Genomic DNA, 24,699 nt, shown 5'->3' with positions numbered 1-24,699 from the left:
ACAACTCAGTCTGGCTTACAGAGGCTCTTAGGGTGGTGCTGAGCTCTGTACAACTCCTCCATTAGTCGCCCCCCACCACCGTCTCCGCCTTTGTCTCTGTCACTGTTTCTGTGTCTGACTGTGTCTTTCTCCAACACACACACACACACACACACACACACACACACACACACACACACACACACACACATTCTATCTTTCGTCCCTGTCTCTGTCTCTCTTTTCTCTCTCTCTATCTCTGTCTGCACAGACATTTACAGGAAAACACACACACATTTATCTCAGCCCCTCATCCTCGGTCCATCTGTGACCTTGAGATGTATGATGGATGCTGGGCTTTGATGTAAGTGAGTTTTAAGTTTTAGATTGACAGGGATGGAACGTATTGATTACGTTACAGAGAGAGTTTGGGAGTGGGGTGAGAGACAAACATACAATCCCACAAATTACAAGGAAAAAAAGAGGAAAAAAAGAGCGGCTTGTAGTGAGAGTGTAGAGTTGATGGACAATGTTTCCCCCTTGTGGTGCTGGAAAGCAGGTAGGATGTCTTTGTAGTGTGTCTTTAAAAGCCAAGCAAAGCATCTGGGGAAACGGGGGCTGGAGTTTGCTGAGTGCAGTGACTGTGTGCCCCCTGGGGAATGAAAAGGACATGGAAATTAAGCCCAGTGTTCAATTTTGATCTCTGTTTGTTTGCCTTCTCAACTAACCCACTCTGTCTCTTTCTCTCACACACCCTGAAAAATACAAATATCTTTAATTAGTATGAAAGGAAACAGCAAACAGATGTGACTCACATCCGATCAGGGACTTTCTGTTGAAGTGAGACCCACTGTAGACTTTATGTTTGAGACTTTCACCCCTGATTGAACCATTTCAAAGGTTGAAGAAAGCCGGTACCCATTTTAGCCTTTTTTATTCCTTTAAAGAAGCCTAACTTGAATATATTTTAAGAATATGTAAACAAGATGTTAAAACGTTACTAGGATAAAACTTAAAAGTACATGACCTCTCAATCCTGCATCACAAACAAGAAAGAACTTAACTCAGACACTCAGAAATTCAATTTTGTTTTCTTTCAGTCGAGCAAATTGGGAAATCTTATCAGTCATCACTGGCAGATGTTGTACACCAAAAGAGAAAATTGCTTTATGAATTTCACTTTAGTCACTATCTCTTCCGTCCCATGCTTTCTAGTGATACAGTATGTGGTCTCTACTGAGTAATGAGATTAGTCTTAAGTGACCATTGAAAATCCCACATCTCTGTCATATCCGGCCAGATTTCCTTTTTACAGCCCCTAGATCTTCTTGCTCCTGCAGAACTATAGAGGTCAGGCCACTTATGCTGACGACCGGTTTTTAGAGGGCACCAGTGAAAGAGAAGACAGACATACAAAGAGATTAAGAGAGAGTGAAAGAAGCTACTGCGGGAGACGGTACGGCACTAAGTTTTGAAGCGTTTCATCTCTGAACTTTGCAGACATTAAATGTATACACTTAGTCGAGTAGGTTTGGTCTAAATGTAAAATTAGAAAGTGGAGTATGCTAAATTTCAAAGTTACAGTCACTCGTTGTGGCCTCGTGGATTAATTTGGGAATTTAACAAAACTGACCGACAGAAGGAAGGGAGACACGTCAAAGCTGGACCTTGTGTCACTTCGGCTGTTAGCAGTTCCTGGTATAAAGTGTGTGAGCATGCTTGTATGTTCACCAAATGTCCAAGCATATGGCCATCCCATTGCTGCAAAGATGCCATTAATCCCGTACTGCCCCAAGAGCTTATACTGTATGGCTGTCATTCTAAGATGTCTCGATACCACTGCGCGTCTCCACGGTTATGGGGCTGGTTTTAAGCTGTTGATGACACTTTACAATGAAAGATGGAGATTATTCCTCAAATGCGCAAGCGAGATGGGGCAGATTATCTCTGTGCAGCTATCTCTACGCTGCTGAAAGTTAGTACCAATGCTCTCAGTTTTCCCTGGCAGCCTAATGTTCAGCTGCATGGAGCTTGGAGCTTTAGTTTATTCATGATATCAGAACGTGCCACTTTTCTGCGAGCCTTCTGAAAGGACTTACATAATAAAACAACTGCAGTGCTAATGCTGCGAATATGACCGCGAACTGTATTTAGTCTGACAACAACGATACAGAGAGACGATATCCCTATGAATATATTCTCTTTATTGACCTCATGTGAGGATTAACTCTATTTTAGGTCAGAGAAAATCTGCTTGTTATGGATTGCATAAAAGTGTCATTTTCCAACAGGAAAATCTTTGCAAAGATTACGTGGAGATTGACCACTAACACCACTGGGAGAAAAAGTGTTTGTGTGATGCTGGGTTATAATTTAAATAGAGTGAGGGAATAGAGAGTACACTTTTTGGTGCATGGTAGATATTGAAAGGGTGTGTCTAACACACATCTACACTCTCAGAGTAATTTTTTAACACACATTTTCCTTCATTTGTGCTTCACTTTACTAACATTTCTAACGTACGGTAGCTGTTGCAGAAATGATAGCATAAAGGAATAAAATACAAAAAATTATGTATTATGTAATTTTAGAGACAAACAGGGGAATCTTATAGTGCTGGTTGGCTCTCTAATTGCTGCACCAGTGTTCAGTTGTGAGTGTATAACTGATTAGGGCTCACGCATTTAGACTGAAACATCTACTCTATGCTAAACTACATGTTGAATCAATTTCAGGTCAAATAGCATTGAAATGTGCATTTGAAAATGGATGAGCTTGAAGAGATGAACACTGGAAGGCCTCTGAGGGTCCAGCAGAAATCACAGGGGGCATGACATTCTTTAGCTAAGAGAGAGGCAAGAACCCTTTCAAGAACAAGTACAGGAGAATAATTGGAGTACAAGTGCTAGACTCGCATTACCGGATCATGAGGGTAAGTGCTTGAGAGTTTGTGTGTGGTTGTGTATGTGTTGGCAAGGAGAGAAGGAGAGAACAGAGACAGATCAAGAGACAGACAGATGAAGATGGAGCCTGAAACACAGAGACGGATAGCCCTAAAGGTTGGATACCCTGGGAAGCCAGAGCAACGGCGGTAACATGAGCTAAAACCAATGCTTTACAGCTGTTGAGAAAGAGAGAGATGGGACGAAACCTCTCGAGACGAGTTGGGGGTTAAGTGTTAGCTAAATGCCCAGTTTGTGAGTGTTATTGAAATCATTTACCCCATCATACCTCTCAGAAATGAATGGGAATGTTTTTGTTCCATCACTCCTCATGGTCGTGAAGTTAGCCTGTATCCATGTATCTCTCGGGGGGGGGGGGGGGGGGGTGTTAAATTTGCTGTAAATATTGAATCAACTGGTCATGTGACCCAGCAGTAATACATTCAGCTGTCATGTAGTAAAATTTGTTTGTGAATATCCGAGTGGGGAACGTGACATTTACTCTGGGGATATTGAGAGTTTGGCTGCTGATCAAAAAGGGAGCATTTAAATAGAAAATGTAGACACTGTGAAGACAGGGAAAGGACTGTGCAGGTATACTTTCACCGAAAAAGTATAACATCTGAAAAATACATTGAAATTGGAATCAACACCCGAGTTACAAGACATGAGAGGAATCCTTTAGGTAAACATCAAAGCTTGTGCGATATTTCTGCTTGTGAAAAATACTAAGGAAAGGCATGATTTGAATGGCTTTATTGCATTAACTTTACTCATTGATAGGGATGTCACATTATGCTTTTCTGAGCCAGTCCCAAGTCCTTTTATAATTTTGTGTCTCTGCAGCGATGTAGTTTCTTATTGGCTTGGAAAGAAAACATTATCGTTTGTTTGAGCAGTTTAAAACTTCTTCTTTTGTATGAACTAACAAGAATTTTCCTGGGCTAAAGTCTTCTACACTCACCTCTGTGTGGTATAATGAACCTGCCACTCTTTGTTAAATTGATTAATAAATCACTTTACTGAACATAACAACATTTTTGCGCAATGTTGAGTTTTGATGCAAAGGAAACAAAAAATTGTGAGCCGTATATGGAGTTAAGCCTAAACATTCTGTCATCTCTAGTTTTCTGAACAAGCAGGACCTGTCAAGCTCACATCAAAAACACCACTAATTTGTTCTAAAAGGCCACGAGGCTTGTTGAAAGGGTGAGTGAGAGAGGCAGATGGAGAGGGAGAGACCAAGAGAGATGTAGTTGCCGTGGATTTGCCAGATGAAAGTACAGAAACACATTCTTGACCAAGAAACGGACTCTGCTTCTTTTGTCACTCTGAAGACGTAAAAAGAGACCCTCACTTCTTTATATAATGTGAACAGTACACGCCTCAATATCTCAGCCGCCGACTGAAAATGTAAAGTGTTACTAATGTTTTAAAGTGTTACTGGGCATTAGAAAAAAAAAAATAGCACAATTTGCTTCAAAATATCACTAAATACATGTCAAATGTAGAAGAAGTTTGTAAAGCTTTTCTCTCCCATTGCCTTCTGTTGTTTGGAGCCAAATTACATTGAATATATTGAACTGATTTATGAACTGCTCAATTCAAATGTTTCATTGGTGGTGATAGAAAATCTTCAATTATTTATTCAGTATCCATCATTTATGAACGTCCATTATTTGTCTAGACATTTTGTATGATACTTATAGCGTTCAATGGATTCTTCCCCTGTCGTGCCAGTGAAGCAGATTCAAACTGAACTGAATTGAGATAGACAGGAATGAAAAGAGACAGAGATACAGGGAGATATTGATAGACCGATAGAGTAAGTGTGTTGCATCTTTCGCTCTCCCTCACGCTCCCTCTTCATGCTGTACTTCATCAGCTGACAGCTGCTGTGAAGGGTTATCATGATAGCCAACCAGTCAGCGCTGTAGAAAACAAAGGAATACACTCATACTTACAGGCTCCTTTAGTACATATTTTGCTATATATTGGAATTTCATTTGTTTCTTTTTTTTCCACACTTGACTTCTCTCCCTCTCCCCTTTCTAATCTGTCCTGGTACTTTTTTTCCCCCTCTTTTGTCTTTTCCCTTTATCTCCTTGAATTTTTGCCTTTGTTTGCTTAATTCTCTAAGTGATTTTGCCATTGGATATTCGGAAACAGATCACAGTCCACAGCTGTACTATTTGAATAAAGCACAACGTTATTTCCCAAGACAAATGATTAAAAATTAAACTTTTTTTTGATCTACTTGAGACAAATAGCATTTTAGGAACTTTGCGATTTCACTCCATCTGCGGCTTGATAAAAGAGAGCGTGTGCTTGAGATGATTAAAGACCCAGACCTCTCTCTATGTGTATTAATTAGCTATATCAGTTGTGCCTGTAATTGTGTTCACCTTGGGTTTCAGCATACTTTTGTCATGTTAAGGTGCAATGTAAATCCATTTGTATCTTCAGTGGTAATACAGTTTGAAAAAGCCATGCCTGGAAGACAGCTTTTCTAAAAATCTCTTTGATGTGTATGCAATAGATTTTCTGATTAACAAGACTTTTTGGAGGCTGGAGCACTGAGATGATTGATACTTAGAAACCGACCCTCAAGATGAAAGCTGCTGATGAGTTAAGGATAAAAATCCTCTGAGCTGTCCTCTACACTGCATAGAATGGCTTTTTTTCTCAGTCCGAGAAAGGCTTGGTTGGAGGTTAGTCTAAAACCCCCCCTTTTTTTTTAAGATTGTCTTTACATGAACTAAATTTATTTTGCTTTCAAAGAGCTACCCTTTCTTGCAATTTTAAAAATTAGTCTTGAGCAATATTCTCTGGGTTTTCTGGAGGTCTTTTTTCTTTTGTAGTCCAATTCTTGACTGAACTGGCCTGATTCCATTGGTTAAGACACTCAACACTGACTTATGAATCATTCAGGCATGAAAAAAAGCACCTAACTTAAGGAATGTACCAGTGGTGCCTAAAGGTAATAGGTAACTTTTCAAAGAACCCATTTCAAATGATATCTCTGGCCACTAGCAGCCTACTGCAAAAACATAATTTGTTCCCATTTCTTTATCTGAATCTATTAAAATGGAAAAAATAACAAGAAGACAGGCATAAAATAATATTTTTGCGCCAACCAGGTGATTCCCAGCTATTAAACCCCAAAAAATCCCTATATTGGCATGGTGTGCAGTGTGTCCTTAAAAAATGTGAGGACCAAAGAAAAAGTGGCAGACCTAAAAACTGTCTAGATGATCAGTAACCCAGGACATGATCTACTGTTCACTAAAAAACATCAGCAAAGATGGTCTCGGTTAATGGCTGACTGTCAAGAAACCATTCTTAAGGAAGCAAAATGGGGAGTAAAAGTTAAGGTATACCAAATTACACAAGAACTGGAGTGAACATCAGTGGAAACAGGTCTTATGGAGTCAAGAATCCAAATATGAACATACATCAACGTTATTAAAGCTGTCTGGGATCATCCTGATGATAATGAATGATAACAGAAGCCAGCCAACATCCAAAGTAGAGCCTTAAAATGTCCTTCAAGAAGCCTGGAGAACTATTCTTGAAGACTACAGTACTTACAAAATTTCATGAACGTTTGCCTAAGAGAGTTCTAACAGCTTCTAACAGCATAAATATTAACTTTTAAACTCATTATAACTGTGCAAACTCTTTCCCCCCCATTTGTACTGTATTTTCACTTATGTTTGTATTTCAAAAAATGACTGTACCTATTTCCTTTTCTTCCAGCAAAATATAAAGAAAAGAAGGGTGTCTCAAGACTTTTGCACAGCATTGTAAATACCACCGACATCTCTACAGAGAAGTTTTTATTGTCCATAGATTTTTGCATTTATATTACATATAACATGCAGTGTTTACCCACTGGGACATATTGTAAGAATACAGATACGGACAACAGTGAAAAGCCGAATGACATTCATATATAAGCATTGCCGAGATGTCATCACATCCCACATTTCATTGTTATAAAAATACAAGGTTCCTTTTTCACATATACAAAAAAATAAGCAAGGCACATTTCATACAGTACAAAGTGCATCGCCTTTTTGTGAGTACAATCATATTAGAAAGGAAGTGGCCTGTTTCTCTGCTGTCATTTCACATTAACAAACCATAATGTAAATGGGAATCTGTTGAGTAGATCATTTTAGTAGTTAGAATTGGTATTGAGAACATGGACAGCAATATTGTGTTTTTCTGCACATTCGATATTCGAATGACCAAATGTCCAAAATATAATGTCTAACTGAAAAAAAGAATGAATTGTCTTGACGTGACCGAAGTTTTTACTTCCATCAAGATGTAGCTGTCGTTTGGTTTCAGACCCTGATTGAAAGAAAATCCTCAAACGAAAAATTCCTTATGGGATTTTATTTTAATTTGGCCATATTAAAATGACTTCCAGGTCAGGCATCTGACTACCATTTGATGAAAATTCGTATTAAAATATTCATCTACTTAAGAGAAATAAAGAGATTGTATCATATCTTTGCCAAAGTGTAATTATATGCTGGTTTGTCCTCTTGAACCATTGTCAACCTGTCTTTTATCTGAGTATCTCAGGAGAAAGGTTTCATGGTAAGAGACAGAGATAGGCACGAGTTTCATGGACGTGTGTTTTGATATTAAGCCTGTCGGAGGACAAGGCTACTTGTCAGATCAGGTCACTTTAATTGATTTATCTGCTTGGCACAGCTGTGTGCGCAGTACAATCTATCTTGTTTTAGAATGCAATTTAACTGGCTGCATCACAACAGCACCCTGACAGAAAGTCAATACTACACAGAGTGTATATATATATATATATATATATATATATATATATATATATATATATAGATATATATATATATATATATATATATATAAAAACACATACCAGTGGGGATGGTGTAACGGCTTCTTTGGGAGGCCTCTTTTCTTTTATTCTCTGACCTGCTCGTCCTGAACCTGTGTGCCCATTGCTTCTGAAGGTCAGCTCATCTGAAGTGAACTACTCCCCTTCCGCTACCAAGAAGCTTTGCCAGCTTCACTTTGTATTTCCCTCTACTTCAGTTATTTCTTTCTACCACCAAACCTTTCAGGGTGAGAAGTATTATACACATCACTACCCTTCAAAAAGAGACAGGAGAAGGAAACTGGCTTGTTGCTACAGAGAGACAGCGCTTCACACTATTTTATTCTGTCTCAGGAGAAAGTCTTCTCGATTCATCTGAACATTTTTGGTTCCTTTCTTATAGTAACTTGCACATGATTTCCACAGTGTCTGCTGGAAAACCTTTGCTAAAAGTCAAGATCTGCTGCTCAATGTTAGTGTTATATAAGCCATATCCATTTTTTTATGCTAAATTGCTAATAGTTTAACATCGTGGTCAGATAGTGCAGTGATGGTAATGAAATTCTGCTGTGCATTTACCTTAAAAGGTAGACTAAATGTAAAAAAACAAATAAAAAAAAAATTAAGCCTTTTTTCAATTCAGTTCAATTCAAATCACAACAACAATCACCTCAAGGCATTTTATACTGTAAGGTAAACACCCTACAATATTAAAAAGAAATCCTAAAAATCACATGACCCCTTTGAGCAAACACTTGTCAACAGTGACAAGAAAAAGGCTCCCTTTTCACAGTAAGAAACTTCCAGATTACAAATTAAATTATATATAAGAGAGTTGCTAACTATTTATTATACTTTTAATCAAACTGGATGGATATGGTAATTTCCTCTAAAACCTTGATACTACTTTAATATATTTTAACCTACATGATAAAGAGAGTAATAAGATTATGAATTACTGTAAGTGCATAGCTGTGATGTGCTGGATGTACTACATGTATTTTTTTCCAAGTAAACTCACAATTATTTTTAAAGCAATCCTACTCTCAAATGGCCTTAAAATAAAGTGATATGCAGTAACAGAATTTAATTCATTGGTATATATGTTAAATATTTCCATGTGTATTTTACTCAATACAACACATAATTCAGTTTAACTGCAGCGCTATTGTAAAACTTTAATGGGTTGATTTACTAATTTGTTTCAAGAAAGACAATAATGAAACATTATTAGTGAACAGGGAAATTACCCTTATCCTCTACAAAATCACAGAGTATATTTATCTCAGGCTGATAATGGGATCGATAAGATAATGAAAACTCTCATTTCACCATGTGGAACAAATGGATATAGAGAATCACAAGAAAAGAGTATTTTTTTGGTGCATCAGTGCAATTTCTTAGCATATATACGTGCAATTTCCTTGAAGTATACCTATAAGTGTCCAACATGCTTTTTTCCTTTGTTGCAGTTACAAGGTGCTTTCTCCTTTGTTCCCCGCACACAATGGCCAGACTTCTGGGTTTTCCCCTCTGGGTTTTTTTGATTCACTTGAAGAAAGTCAGAGCAGACACCTCAACTGATGGCAGGGCATAGCATGTCTGTACAAAGTAAACACACTTTTTTCTGCAAAAATCATCTTTGCTTTAGCTGATCAAACAGCTCAGAAGATATAACACTGCCTATGAATAGAATGAGTTCAATAAATTGACCAGTCATCAAAGTTTCGTGACTGTAGCTTGCATTGTTACAGAACTATTGTAATGGCAAAATCTGTTCGCAAACAGACAAAGTGCTGCGCTGAAAACCGCCTTTGTGGTAGTTCACACAGTAGGTGTGTCCGGTACAACATTTGATGATGACACACAGGAAAGCAAACAAACAGGCAGGCAAACACACAAGGTGAAGACAATACCAGCCACAAATGCTTAAAACATAGACCTAGAAAAGATTCTGAAATAGTCATTTGCTTCCAGTGTCCAGTTAGTATGTATAGTTATATTGTTAAAACTATTAATTATATATACATTTACATGAAAATTAAATAAAAGTTTCACAAACACTTACAAAAAATGATTGTGACTGTGATTAATGAAACATGCTGTTGTCTTTTAAATGATAGTTTTCAAAACAGCCGTTGGTAGCCATCTTCAGAGGGACTTGGGTGCATAAAGATGGTGATAAATTGATTGACTCAGTTTGCTATCAGTCTGCAATCCAAGTCTGACTGCAATTGGTAGGAGACAGGTTACCTCTCACTAGGCAGCCTGTGCAATTGCCTTGCGATCAAAAGTGGTCGCCCAGAAGTTGAGGGTGGGCAACCGGTTGGTTCACTGCAACTTCTTGCAGCTGGTCACCAAGTGCGAAACAATTCAATACAATCAACAGGCAAGCACCTGAAACTGGGTCACGCAACAGGATAATGATCCCTTTCATAAAAGCAAATCTACAACAGAATGGCTGGAAAAGAAAAAAATGGCCCAGTCAAGCCCAGACTTCAACCTGATGGAAATCATGTGCCAGGATTGTGGCTGTGCATAAACAAATGCATGCAAATTGCAATGAACTCAAGCAACTTTGTACAGAAGAGTGTGCCACAATCATGTAGGAGACTTCAAGCTACTAAATCATGAGGTATATTTAGTTTTTCCAAAGTCTGCATAGAGCCCTGTAAAAAACTACTTGTTTTTTATATATAAATATACACACACAGTATATGGTAAACAGGTATAACATGAAAAAACAGCAAGAAATCTGTCTTAATATAGCAATAAATTGGACTGGCTCACAAAGCAAGATGGAAAAAAAAAGGCATAGGTTTGAAATTCCCCAGCTTGTTTGTCTGGCTGAGCGGCCTTAATTTAGTTGTATCGCATTTATGCCTCGTGGTTGATACTGAGCAAGATGAATCATTGTAAAATATGAGCAAGATCAGCCGCTTGTTTCCTGGAGGTAAAAGCTTGTAAGACCGCTGGTAAATACACCCAGAAGAGAGCATATCCTCTGAGATAAAGGGGAGTAAAAACAAGAGAAAATGATAGAGGGATGTTGCAAATTCCTCTTGGCTTTTTTTTTTTTTTGGATTCCTGATAGAATATTCTGTGAATGTGTCAGGACTCTTTTTTTTTTTTTTTAATGTTATATTATAAACTACGTTGTTGGCTATCTTTAAGACCTCCCATTTTGCCAACCCTTAATCTCCTGCCAGTCACTGAGATCATCTAAAAGTGCTGAGAGGCTGACCCCTCATCCACAGTTTCTGAAATCAGGGCAAGATCTTTGCAGTTGTAGCACATTTCTGAGGCCAGCTAATACCCTCAGAACAATCTGCAGGTCTCTGATAATGGCTTGTAAAATCTTTCATCTTGACATAAGCTGGCATATGCTGAGTGGCTCTGCATGTTTATCTTACAGCAACAAAAGCAGGGCCAAAACATGTAAGGTAATCACATCAAAGACCTCTGCTCAACTCCAGTGTTAGATCCTGTTTTCTTTCTAATCAGCCGTTGACCGTGTAGGCATTATGTGCATCGGAAATTAGTTTACGAAATGTTGCTAGAGTATGTTGGGAGAAGCAAATTGGGTCTTTGCTCCTGAGAAATGTTGCGGAAGAAAATAAGCTTTGTAAAGCAAGACCTAAATTAGTCCTACCTTTGATGACTTATTCTTGAATAACCAGCTTAATACTGGCATGAATAATGACACAAAACCGATCTGTAAAATATCTCTCCACCAGAGTCTTCCACTTATTTCAGACGCCACACCCAAATGGAGCCAGGCAGCATGTTTATGTGGACTTTACTTTCTGTATTATGTCTTTGCTTTTATCTTTTGACACCCTAAAAAGGAGCTTTTCTTGAAAATGTGCTCTCTTGCTTTCTCATCTACAGGGCAGAAGAATAATCAAGCCCCCAACCCTCCTTTAATGAAAACAGAATGTACTGAGGTTTGGTACGGATGTTGCCAGGCAAAAACTGCAAATTATACTATTCCAGGAAAAAACTCAAACGACCGGCGTCTTAAAAACAAGCCTTTCTTTCTGGCAAATGATGGTAAGCGTCATATGAACAGAACAAGGGACAAAAGGCAGAAACTGTGACAGGGCATGAACCTCCCCTGTTGAGTAATGAAATTAAATGACAGCTCTTGAGCGAGGAAGGGATGCTGAGAGAGAGAGAGAGAGCAAGGGAGAGAGGAGTGGGGGGATTTTGTCCAGCCAGGAAATTGAAGCCATCACAAGCAAATTGAGTTCAGGTCCTTTTGGTGGGCAAGAGCAGACCAATCAATTTGGCCTACTACTCAGTGCCTGTCAGCCTCACAGAAGGACACCTTGGCATCCAATAATAGGAGCACAGTAAACAACTGAAGCCTTGGCTCAGTTAGTCTCAGCTAACCGCTACCTATCCCTAGTAATTTTTCATCAAGACAAACATATATGAAGATAGTGTGCATCATTCTCCATTTTTTTTAAAGTGTCTTTGTATTCATGTGCAAGCTAGTTAATGGGTGCCAAATTAAAGGCTGGATCATTTCCACTAATTGTGGTGTCTGTTCATGAAGAGAACAACACTTTTCACGAGATGAAATAAAAATTATCTTTTTATATCTCTCTCTTCCTTCAGGACACAAATAAGGTAAACGAAAACCAGACGTAACCTCTGTCAGTAAAGAAATCCTATCAAGTCTGTCTAAGTTGGAACCACATTTTAATGAGCCTGGTTTGGCCTTTCCCTTTTGCTAATCTTTGGACAGTGACACAACATTCTTGCTAATTATCTCGATTACACAGCAGGAACGCACTACATCACAGTTCTGAGGCAACAGTCGACGAGGGGTGGAATCATACAACCCCAAAGGCCTAATTATCTCTGTTGGTTTCCAATTAATCCATTAAGTTGTTTTGGCTCAGCTGCAAGACCTGAGGCACCATTTTATGTACCAATACAGTGCATCATCAAACAACTGCGGTACGTGAGCTTTTGTTTTGCAGCAATTCGCTCTTAATTCTTAATTGCTCTGCCCTCACTTTTACCTTTAATTTGTCCTAACAGATACATCTAGGAAGACATGATGAGATAAATCAATACGCTTTCAACAGAATATTCTCATTTACGGTAATCCAGTATAGCCCACGTTCAATTTAAAGAAATGCATCTTATTGTAGAAGCTAGTGTAGCACTATTGCTTCTCAGGCGTCCTGCCTCTACTGGCTTACAATGATGAAGTTGCCTGGCTTACCATATGTAAAACTGCACTGATCGTATTGATGAGTTGCACAGCAGTCAATAATCGTTTATGTGATAAGCTGCCGGACTCGTGGGGGAGGCTGAGAAAAGGCTTCAGGGCCAAGACGGGTTATGAGATTCATGGTGATACAGGCTGTAGACATTAAGTTTGTTTACATGCTGCCAGTGAGCCATTGGAGCCAGTGCTTGTGAATGATTGTTTGAATATTGCAGCTGTCTCTTTAAACTAATATTGGGATTTTCACTCTACATCATTTTTTTCTCTTGGTCCTGTCTGTCATCTCCATTTTCCTCACACCAATATTGTCTTTCTCCCCTTGCACTTCTGTCATAAACTGGTAACAAGAGATGATGAGAGGGAAAAGCCAATATACTTTGCTTTTTTTCTCTTTCTTTTTTTTCTCTGATGGCAGTGCTGTGTCTCAGTTGGATTATTATTTGCCAAGTTGTAAGAGAATCCCAAGTGAGCACATGCAAATTTATAAACACTTATGTACTAGTTTTTCTTAGTCTATGCCATTTAGTTTTCTTTTATATGGATAGGGAACGGAGGTACCCATCTTTACGAAAACAGCTGAGCTTGTGCTACAGCTTATGTAACTTCCAGACATCTTTGTTTTTCTCTCTCTAGGGATTTTATTACTAGATGTGTAATAAGTTATTGCTCGAGGATATTCTTCAACAGCAAATAATATTTTGAGTGCGTATCCATGCCTTGCAAAACACATATTTGTGCCAAACTGAAATCATTACTGAAGGAATGACACCTCTGTATAATAGGGGTATGTGACAAGCCTGCAGTCTTCACCGGGAATGCTGCATATCTCTAGTCTGATTCTCAGCCTTAGGTGGCAGATTCAAATGGGCTGTTTTACTTTGTAATAACATAAAATCACATGAATAATTGAGATCTGGTCAATCTGTCACCTTTTTTCTTTGTCATAGTCTATAATTGATATTGTGATTCCTTATTTTAATAGTTTCTTTAAATAATGGTTGGATAAATGTTTCAAGCAGCCTTTTCTTAGATTAGCTTTACTTTTCTTTTAAATCTGCCAACAAACAAATAAAAAAATCCAAAAAGTACTATAGGACACATGTAATTTCAGTGTTCAGCGATCGTTAACATGACTAAATGTCTCCTTGTGCTTGTTTATTGCTTAAAATTCTTCTCAGAAACAAGAATGCTACCCTATTGCTGGAAAAAGCTCTAGTCAGTGGGCATAGTGGCTAGAGAAGATCAGCTGTTAAGTACAACTATCTACTGCCACAACCTCAGCACCCGTATAAAAGACACTGCCATCACAGGCAAGCCATTTTCCCTCTATGGGAAATCAGGGCATCCTGCCTTAGGCTGTTGGTGTAAGTACTTAGAGTACAGAAGCTGCCACTGAGCAGGTCAGGAAAACACGCAGAGAGAAAAAGAACGATGACTAAAGAAGAAAGGAGGAAGAAAGTAAACTTGGTGCTGATAGAATGCAATACATATTTATCCATTTCACACAGTCATCTCACATCTGGTAACAGTAGAGCCACCGGGTACCCAGTACAAGAAGAAGCTAACTCTGGCATCCATTTAGTGATGTTATTGGGATTCTAAAGTTACAGACCTGTCTTGGTTAGGCTTGTTTAGTTTCAAGAAGAGTTGTTCAGAGTCACCCATATTTTACTGGTGGTGTAAGTCAACAGCGCCCCTGCTGCACATTAACTCTGTATCTTGCCAGATTTGGTGAGGAGACGCAGCTGAACTGACAGCAGAGACCATGGTGCTTTCTGTACAGTTGATATTGTTCAGAACTTAGCAGCATAGCAGATATTTTCTGTTTACAGCCAACTGTCAAACCAAGAAACAACAACTTACTCTACTGATCAAACCAGAAATTTCACACCAGGGGGCATTTCCAGCCATAAAGATAAAGCGCAAAGGATTGTATATCAGTGTTAAAGCACAGTATCAGTCATGCTGGGGGCCAACGAACGTGCGTGGAAAACTCTAGTTATTTACATTTGACCAATGAGGAGCGCATTAACAATAATCTCCTTTACGCTCACAGCCATTTTTTTTAAAAACATGATCAGAATGAGTTGCCATGGCAACAGTCCTGTGCCCCGTTGAACTGCTTAGGTTCATCAAGACTGCTTATACCACCAAAAGTGGGGGAAACTGACAGAGAATTGGTGGCTTGATTCATTTTTGCATGATTTATATTGGACCACAGTTTCTAGGAACAGGCTGTGCATGTGGAACAATCTTAAATTACTGGTCATAGTTGGAGCTGCTGGTCATTGATCCTGATGAGCCGATTTCCATCTGTTCGTTTTCTTAACTGCGTACCCAACTTTGGGTTGCCATGTGCAATTATATAGTATAGCAATGTTTCATCTTATTGTGATAATGTCAGTCAAACGTAGAACAACTATATCATGTTGATTATGAGCTCTGCCCATTTATCTGGACCCCTAAATAGAAGTCAGAATTTTTAAAATATACTGTTATATGGTGTAATATGCTGTAATATTTGGATTTTTTTTATTTGAGCGTTGTTCATCTGTATTCATGTTTCTTTTTTTTCTTTTTTTTATATATATATGTCTTTTGTTAACAGGGGAGACCTGAGAAGAAAATAGCCCAAAGAATCTGAACATAAAATAGTAATATATGACATATATATAGAAAATTTGCAAAAAACAGTGAGAGGCGTAAGTGAGGGGTATACTCAGGCTAACGCTGCTGCTTGCTGAGCTGTAAAATGATAATTATTCTCTATCAGTGTTAGATCATACCTCAGGAAAGGAAAACAAATTATCTCCTTCAAGATCAGCATTAATTTTTATCTACCCATCCCATATACAAATGTATGTATGTATAAAGCAGCAGCTGAATGGTTTTCCTTCTGAGGAAGAAATGCAAAACATAGCAGAGAAACTGAGAACTGCTCCTTTTTTGTCACACTCTCCCCCAAAATGCAAACAGGCAGGCGATCACATACAAACAAAAACAAATTATGCACTGCGACACACACTATCCACCACTATGCATTATGCTGGCACCTTGCTTTCACTAGGAACGGTTGGATGGAAATTACTGGCTGCTTGGCAACAAAACAAATGGAAAAAGGGTCTGGGTGATTTTTTTTTCAGATGATTAGCTGCATCACAATTATTGTTAGTAACATCATTGGCCATAAAATTAATTATTATGGCTAGAGCTTAATGTATGTCTGTACTGTGAATTCCTGTCAGATAAAAGAACAGAAAGTTACTGTAGTTCTAATTTTCTGTAACTTGTACTCACCTGAATCCATTGAAAGCATGTAGGTACAGAAATCCACCATCTGCTTAGAGGTAAAACTAAGCTCCAAAGTACACTGAATATCATAATTCGCTATTCACATCTATATTTTATAGCCAGAGCACACACTTTGGAAACATTTTGAAGAGTTTTCAGTAAACATGTTAGACGTGTAACATCTTACTGTATACAAGCACCAATATGTCTAGTGTGTAAGCCCATGTAGCACCATAACGGCTGACACGTACCGCAAGTGCAGGGTGTCGATAAGGATATTTGGTGGCGCTGTCAACACCTTGCCATGGTGCTTCAGTATCAAACATCCCTTCCGTTATCACTTTCTTTCCATTACCAAGTGGCATGAACATCTGCTGCTTTTGGGAGAGGTTACAAGTTGCCTTCTCAAGTGTTTTAACACGAACAGAGATTACAAAATGTCCTTCTCTCTCTGGAAAAAGGTTTTCTTGGTGTGGCATAAAATTCAACAAAGGTTTTGCAACTCAGACCATAACTTCAAACCCCAAGTCTGATTACAAAACTGTGCAATAGCCTTTTACTGCTGTGCTTTGTTTAAACAGCAGCTATCCTTTCAGATTCCGTTTAAGCTGCATTATCAGACAAGCTTCTCGTTATATTATAAAACTTTGTGGCGCGTCACCAGTTTGGTTAGAGTTACCTTTTCGCTGACCTGATAAGATGGAGGAATCTTTCCAACCAAACTCTACTTGACTGTTTATCTAATCATGTATTCTATTCATTAAAACTGAGATTAAGAAATGAAGATTGAATTTGTTTCAGTGCAATTTATCGTATTGGAAGCAGAAATGACATTCTCAGAACATAATGTTGTTAAACTTTATGGCTATTATTTTCAATTAATATGCTGGAATTGATGAACTGACTGTGCAAAAATTATATTAAATGTTTTATGTTATATATGTATATAGGTTATTAATTATATAACCTAAAGAAACCAAGGAACCATTGTGAAATTTAAATTACCAGTTGCCAGTCAACCAGACTGCACTGCATTGATTTACATTTGATCTCTAAAAGCTGGATAATCATGGCTGTGTAAATAGCCATTATTTCCACAGGATAAACACAGATCCAACTAAACAAACGTGTGCTTCCACCTATTTGATGTAATGGACTCACAAATAGGATTTCATGACAAGTAATAGGGTTGTAGGTTATTATGAATTATAGTGTACATTGTGATAATTCTATATTTCCCTACAAAATAAATCGGTGGTTTTAATGGACCGTTAACATGTTTTACTTGATTTGGATTTGGTTTTTTTTAGTATCCGTCATTCATTTTATCAGCGCAGTACCACCGAACACCGACTTCACTGTCTACAGCTGAGTGTAGCAGCGAGATCACATGGACTGTAACTCATAAACACATCAAGATTCCCCATTCAGTGCTCAGGGCCTAGCCTGCTCTGCTCTGTAGTTAACTGTCTCTGACTGTCAAATCCTTCATCCTGATGCAGGAGACACACATAGAGAAGAATTGCTGTGTCTCTCATTTTATGGATTTGGATGTCGGCAGAGGGTAGAGCCGATGAGTGAGTCAGTAGTGGTTAACTTTGTAGCTAATGCTCTGTGGCAGTTGCACAGGTTTCTTCAGCTCAGCTTGAGGCACATAGGGAAGCTGGTTGAGTTACAACTGTCTCACAGTTCTCACTCAGCCAAGTCAGGTTCTTTAACAGCATACCAAGGTTAGGATGAAAAGGGAGAGGTAGATGTACGGGGAGAGGGGAGTGAAACCTCCTACAGAAAAGAAAGAGCTGCAGTTCGGAGAGGAAAATAAAAGTAGATGAGTCTAAGATGTCCAAATCTAGCCCCAGGTAGAGTTAGATGACATTAATTATAAATGAAATTTCACCCTTCTGAAGAAGCCTTTTCAGGTCAGATCTTTTTAGTTTAGAGATTTTCCTGCTCTTTTCAGAGACAAAAAAAATGTTCAGTCGCATTGTTTTACTTTATAGCATGCATCAATCTATCCCTCTATCCTAATGGCAACATAAGTCATTTCATGTGTTTATGTCACTGACTACTCATACGCATTTACTCATTTCAGTCTTTTTTATTTAAGTATTAATGAATTCTTATTAGTTATTGTGTAGAGATTGGTCATCATGTAACCAAGTATTCTGTTTTTCTATTGGCTGATATACATTGTGAGTGTATTTAACATTTGAAAAAGTGGCGCTTCCCTCTATCTGTATCTAAGTGTAGTGGTTTCCAAATTTGCCTAATTATTTGAAAGATCCTTAGTTTGATTGTGGGAGGCGACACAAATCCCTTGGGGGGATTTGTGTCAGGAAGCGCCATGTGGTGTAAAAATCAGCCAAATCAAACATTCAGTTTCCACTATTTCACAAGGGGGCGCCACTTGTTTGTTTGTTTTTTAAGTCAGCTAGTGACCAATATGCAGGAAGGTTAGTGCAAAGTCCTGTGTTCGAATCCATCCTGGGCCTTTCAAATTTATTAAGAAACTTTAATATACTTATCAGTTCATTGGACTTGCAACTATATTTTTTCATAGTTGTATATACAGTTTTTTTGAGATTCTTGACTTTATTATGTTTTTATGTTAGATTGCTACATGTCATAAATATGGTAGCTTGCTCAAAAATATAGAGTAAAGCACTAGTATCTTTCTTTTTTTCATTTCAAACAAGCACACACAATGGAGGAGCAGTATTCATGATAACTTATGAAAGTGGGATGAGATTTAGTTTATTAGGGAAGTGTTGGCAGATGAAAATCAAGCAAATTGGACTTTGGGGGCACAAGCAAGAAGGAGCTTGTCACAGCTTTTGTCATCTGTGAAAGATGACAGGTGAGAGTGTGAGTCTGGTGACAAGCATGCTGTATGACTAGACTAGATTTATGCTTTTTGGTGGAGAAAAAAGTCCCTTATGTCAGTTAGACAGTAAACGGATAAACAAACATGCAATCTATGTACAGGATCCATAAATCTTTATAAGATCAGTTAGGCTAGAAAGAGTCAAAATGATGGACTGCGCTAATAATCACATGCTAAGCTTGTGTTCTGTAAATGAAAAAGAGAGAGCACAGTGCTGATAGACAATACAAACACGCACTCACATGCACTCACATACATGCCCGCTTTCCCAAGATTGCAATTTGGGAAATGGGTCAGATGTGACTTAGATTTATGTATCTTTGTGTTTTTTCTTTGTGCGCTCGTGTGCTTGTGGTAAGCTAAAAAGTGAGGGAGTGACTGCGCAGGCTTTATTGTGGATGTGGCAGAATGCAGATGTTTCTCAGAACTGCCTAGCTATGATTTAATGATGAAAAGCAGAAGGCAGCAGACTTAGACTCTGGAGAGGCAGCGGGAGCAGACTACGTCAATATTAGAGTCAGAATCAAAGACGGGGAAGATTGTGATTTATTTGTCACTTTTTATTTGAGTGTTACTTACAGAAACACGTTTGGGAACTCTTTTTATCTCTGTGTCTTTCATCTTTTTTAAGCAGTTCGAAAAGCTTGTTTTTGACTGTGTTTATGTCATCAAAATAAAGCAATGCCTGACTGCGACTGTGATGCATTTTATGGATGAGCCCAAAGGAAATCCGAACGTTACCTTGACAGGAGGAAGGTGTCTATCAGCTGCTAATATGTCACTTGATTTGATGTTTTGCGAAATGCTACAGCTTGTCAGGATTGTGGATGAACACTGTGGGGAACAGAGTATGATGCACGAATGTACTTTTTTCAAAACACAATAAAATATCAAACAAGGACATGCATTTTTTTCTATTTGAGGGTTAGAAAAACTCAGGTGTGTCATTTTGTCATGTCAGGAAGAGTTAAAGTCAGCAATAGCAGCACAAAGGTGTGAGATAGAGGGGATACAATAGAAAAAAAGGGGGGGGGGGAATCAATCAACACTCGCTGTGGAACACAGAAGGGCAAACACTTCAGTGGGTTTTTGTTGATATTAAAAAAATAAAGTTTTTCCCAAGGTGACCAGCAGATGGCAGAGCACCTTTGGGCTCTAAGGCCTGAACAAGAGCGAGAGAGCAGGGCAGGCAGAGAAAGAGATCTTTTCGTGAGTTTTGCTTTCCTGGTTGACTGATCTCCCTCAGTGGTCTGATTGTGAGAACGGACTCGTGGGAAGTGTTCTCTCACCGCAGGTGTCAGACTGCTGTTAGATAAGATTATTTGCGGTAGTGAGGAGGTTGCATTATTTGTGTGTGCATGTGTGTACGCACGCTTGTTTGTCTGCGTGCGCATGCACCACTTCTCGGTGTGTGCTTCTTCTCATTAAATGTCTGCCTGATAGAAATGTAGTGCTACATTGTGTTCGGTTGGAACCCAGTACAACACAGAAGTTGTTTTCGACTTGCACACTGAGCTCCATATGGTCAAACTCAGGAGGAGAAAGACGGGGGAGCGAAGAGAAAGCCTGCGCTCCGTGTCATAAGCCCTATCCCTGTTTGTTTCTGTTTTACAAAACCAAAAGTTATAATGCTTTTGTGTTCTGTGGGATTCAGGCTTTAGTGTGGAGTCATTCTGATAGTGATTTTAACAAAAAAGGCAAAGCGTGCCTTGAGAAATCATTGAATCTGCTACGGTACTTTTACAATACGCTGTGTGTGTGACTTCCGACTGTGCCAAAAAGGAAAAATAATAAAAACAGAATAAACTAAGTGCTTAGCTTGCATTTAGTCTTTAAGAGGCAACAGCAATTGAGATCAATGAAACTGCTGTCGAGCTTTCCAATAACTAATAGTGTTAATAATGATTTTAATACTCACGTGGGTTGGCCCACTTCAAAGAAAACACAAAGGCAGACAGATTGGTTTTAGAATGCAAAACTTCACATTTATACTTTTTAAGAAACACGTATAAAGTTGGAGCTGGTGTCAAATGAGACATTTATGGTCCCCTGGCAGTTTTTATTTTCCCTTTACTTAATATTGTGCTTTCTGTGAAGACCCTTGGGCAAATCCTATTCCTGTTTATTTGCTGGCTTGCTGGAATTGAAACCTTCCAGCAGCAAAGTGCTGCTAGTTGCTTTGTGTTTGTTAAAGTGACTGTGTTTGGTCAGGCAAATTATAAAAACAAGCGGATAACAAGGGTTAGCAGGCGTGATAAGCCATAATATCTTGTAAACTGGCAGCGGGGATAGTTTAAGCTGGTCTTATGCTAATATTACTACAAGTGACAGTCAGCAACAGAGAAATACAAACATCTTCAAACATGCTTAAACTTACAAATAAACATGTGCAAAAACACAAGCAGAAACATCCACAGAATCACTGTGTGCATTTTAAAGCCTTACAGCTACTGTGGTAGTGCAGTTACATCCTCAAATGTTACACATTTATACATTCCTTTGCTTGTAACGATATTTTTTTAATTGACTTTTTAAAGAAGTCTAATTCATTTTACGGTGTATGTAGAATTATTTCTTTACACTGAACTTCTCCACTTTGTCCAAACAGAGCCTAGAATCTTTTCAAGGTCCCACCAGTGTCTGACAGCACACACTACCATTATCCCAATTAATTATAAACCATTTCTTCTCTGCTAGAAGTCAGAATCAAAGGAAATAACATCTCTAGAGTACTGTTCTATTAAATAATTTCTTGCACTTGTCATATATACAAGTAGACGACTTTGTAATATTACATTTGTCATGTCATATAAAATGTAGATTGCTGTTCGCTATTCTGGGCTTTGGATAATAGCAGACATTGTTTCCAGTATGGATTTGACTTTTTATTCACCCAATCAATTAATAATTAAACTACATTCATGTCTAGTTTAATGCCACATAAATCACTTTATAAAACTGTAATGCATTTATACAATCTGCATGTGACTGTGTTGTGAAATATACAGTGTTTCCATAAGTCTGACAAGAACTGGTAGAAAAAAAAACTGCCAGTGTTCGTTTTCCTGGCTGGACACTCTCAGGGCTGCCAACAAATAGATGGCTACCTTGCCTAAGGCCAACTTCTTTGGCATTAGCAGCAATAAAAACATATGCAGACACTGTTAATTAAGTGCAGACACACTACACCTGCCACCTTCCATTGCTTTTCTCTTTCGCTGGCTTCATTTTCTTTATAAAGTGTTTTTCAGGCTTCATAGACATAGCGTGTCTCCCCAAATGTGAAACTGATAGCGCTATATTACCATATCAGTATACATTAGCTTTCACAGAAACAAACAATGCAATGAATTCCTTTAGAAAGGTCTTCTCCCTGTTATCTTCATTCAAAAGGCCAGATCTGATCAGCAGCCGTTTTTAAATTACTGACAATAACATTTACCCAGTTTTACCTGCAGTTTTACAAGGCATTTACAGCCAGTCATACTTGCAATTGTCATTGGAGAATATGAGTTAATTGTTTAAACCATCCCTCCATCCATCATTATTCAATTTACACACTGTATTTAAATATGAAGCCAGTTTTTGTGCTAGTGTCCTGGGTCTAACTGCAAACCCCCCCCCCCCCCCCCCTCCCCCTTTATTCCCTTTCTTTATTCTTCCTTTTTGTTTAATTGAATGTTTGGAGCAGTTCTAAAATATATAATGAGGTCATTTGCATTAGACTGCAGATTGGGTGACCTTTGCTTTTGCCAATAATTACAGTAAACCCCGTCTCTGTCTGTCATCACCAAGGATGTGGCAGGGACCTCTCTGTGCTCACGAAAGGTTAGCTGGAGGCTTGCGTCTGGACTTATGAAAAAGCCTGAGGAAAATGTCATTAGAGCAAGGGAAAAGACACTCAGAATTAACAATTGGAAATTCAATCAGGATGGCTTTAAGGATGGCATGTGTGTGCGTGTATATGTGTTTGTGTGTATGTGCAAGACATAGTCCCAGGAAAACTTGTTTTCCTTTCCTTGTGAGACTGCAGAATGTGATAGGAAGGGCACCCTGGGGGTGACTTCTGTTAGCTCCACAGGCCCCTTTGACTTTGCTAGCACCAAACAAATTAACAACACAAACTAAACAATCAGCCTGTAAAAGTCCCCGCAGTAGAATCGACAAACATGATAGAATTTTGCCTCCATTATTTTATTGTCCCTTTGCAGTTATGTAATACTTTAATGAAAACACAGTTTGTTTGTTTTTTCAAAAGTTTTTACACTTTTCACTTTGAGGAATTTTTCTAATAGTGCTCCTTGTTTATTTGCATGCAGTTAATGGTTGTCATTGTGCAGTGAAACGTGACTGTATTTACAGTGTGCAAACTCTTTCCCCATCAATATCTGGGCTTAAGTCAAAATAGACGTTTTATTCGACAATTCTTCTCAGTCGGCCGTGATGATATATATTACATTTTACATTGTTCGGGCAAAATGAATTCACACTGCAGTCCTGATCAGCGCTCAGTGTGCAAAAGCAGCATGCTTGAGCTTGTTCAGCTCAGTGTCAAATAAAACTGTAAATAAAAAAGAAAAAAAAATTAAATTAAGGGGGCAGAGCAGAGCACTAACATCAGAGGCTCTGTTTTGTGCTCTTGGTTCTAGTCACAGCGGCGCGTCACGTTTCACCTGCCGGATGGCTCCCAGGAGAGCTGCAGTGACAGCGGTCTGGGGGACCACGAGCCTGTAGGCAGTGGCTCCCTCCTCACACAACCTCTCCCTCTGGTGCAGGCGCAGGACGACTTCTACGAGCAGGCCTCCCCTGATAAGAGGACTGAAGCTGATGGAAACTCCGATCCCAACTCTGGTAAGTTGAATTATATTCTTTCTAGCATATATGCATAGTTTGGATTTTCTTATCTAACTTTAAATCTACCATTCTTCTTCTTCTTTTTTTCAAACTCTATAGCTTAAATCAACATTGGTGGCATTGTGAAACAGCTGCAACATGTTCACGTTGACTCAATTTGGTGGACATTGTGCGCATAGTGATGGTGTCTTTTCTTTCAAATCCAATATGATTTTATTCATTTTTCTACTTATTGTATGCAGGATGGTGAAATCAGAACATTCATTGTCTACAGGTTGAAGAAAATGAAAACGTTTCATATCTGGCTTTGAGGGATGACTAAAACCTCTTGAAAAGAGATAATAAATTCTCATGAAAAGCAACATCTGTCTCCATAATGGACTCAACACACCAAAAATCATTTAATTTAGAGTTATTTGATTGCTCAAGTAGGTTTCTAGTGGATACATGAGCAGGTCATTCATTTCTCAGTTAATCATCCAGACTTGTTCATTCCTCCCAGGAGCAAACCTGGGCCTCCCATAGGCTCCTCACCTATTTGTGAAACTCATTTGATTTATTTAGAGATGATTTCCCAGTTGGAAGCCTTGTTCTCAGCTGAAGATGTTAACTTCCCACTATTTCTGGTGGGGAT

At 38.6% G+C, this 24,699-nt stretch overlaps 1 protein-coding gene across 4 annotated transcripts in view; it reads left to right on the top strand.

Moving 5' to 3' along the window:
- Positions 1-24,699, top strand: part of pcdh9 (protocadherin 9) — a 200,820-nt gene that overhangs the window by 113,457 nt on the left and 62,664 nt on the right. For 2 of the 4 annotated variants that reach the window (XM_085456818.1, XM_085456809.1), the window contains one exon: positions 23,987-24,062. In XM_085456818.1, coding sequence (XP_085312944.1) covers positions 23,987-24,062 — 76 coding nt within the window. Of the gene's footprint in view, positions 1-23,860; positions 24,063-24,699 lie in introns of all 4 variants that reach the window. The other 2 variants (XM_085456802.1, XM_085456793.1) reach the window with 1 other exon arrangement.

This window comes from Copadichromis virginalis, linkage group LG1, assembly GCF_057382275.1.
Source record: "Copadichromis virginalis isolate Kocher_CV1m ecotype Utaka linkage group LG1, C_Virginalis_male_GT1.1, whole genome shotgun sequence".
In the NCBI taxonomy this organism is placed as follows: domain Eukaryota; kingdom Metazoa; phylum Chordata; class Actinopteri; order Cichliformes; family Cichlidae; genus Copadichromis; species Copadichromis virginalis.
Note: the sequence above shows the minus strand (reverse complement) of the source record. Positions and strands in the feature narration are given on the sequence as shown.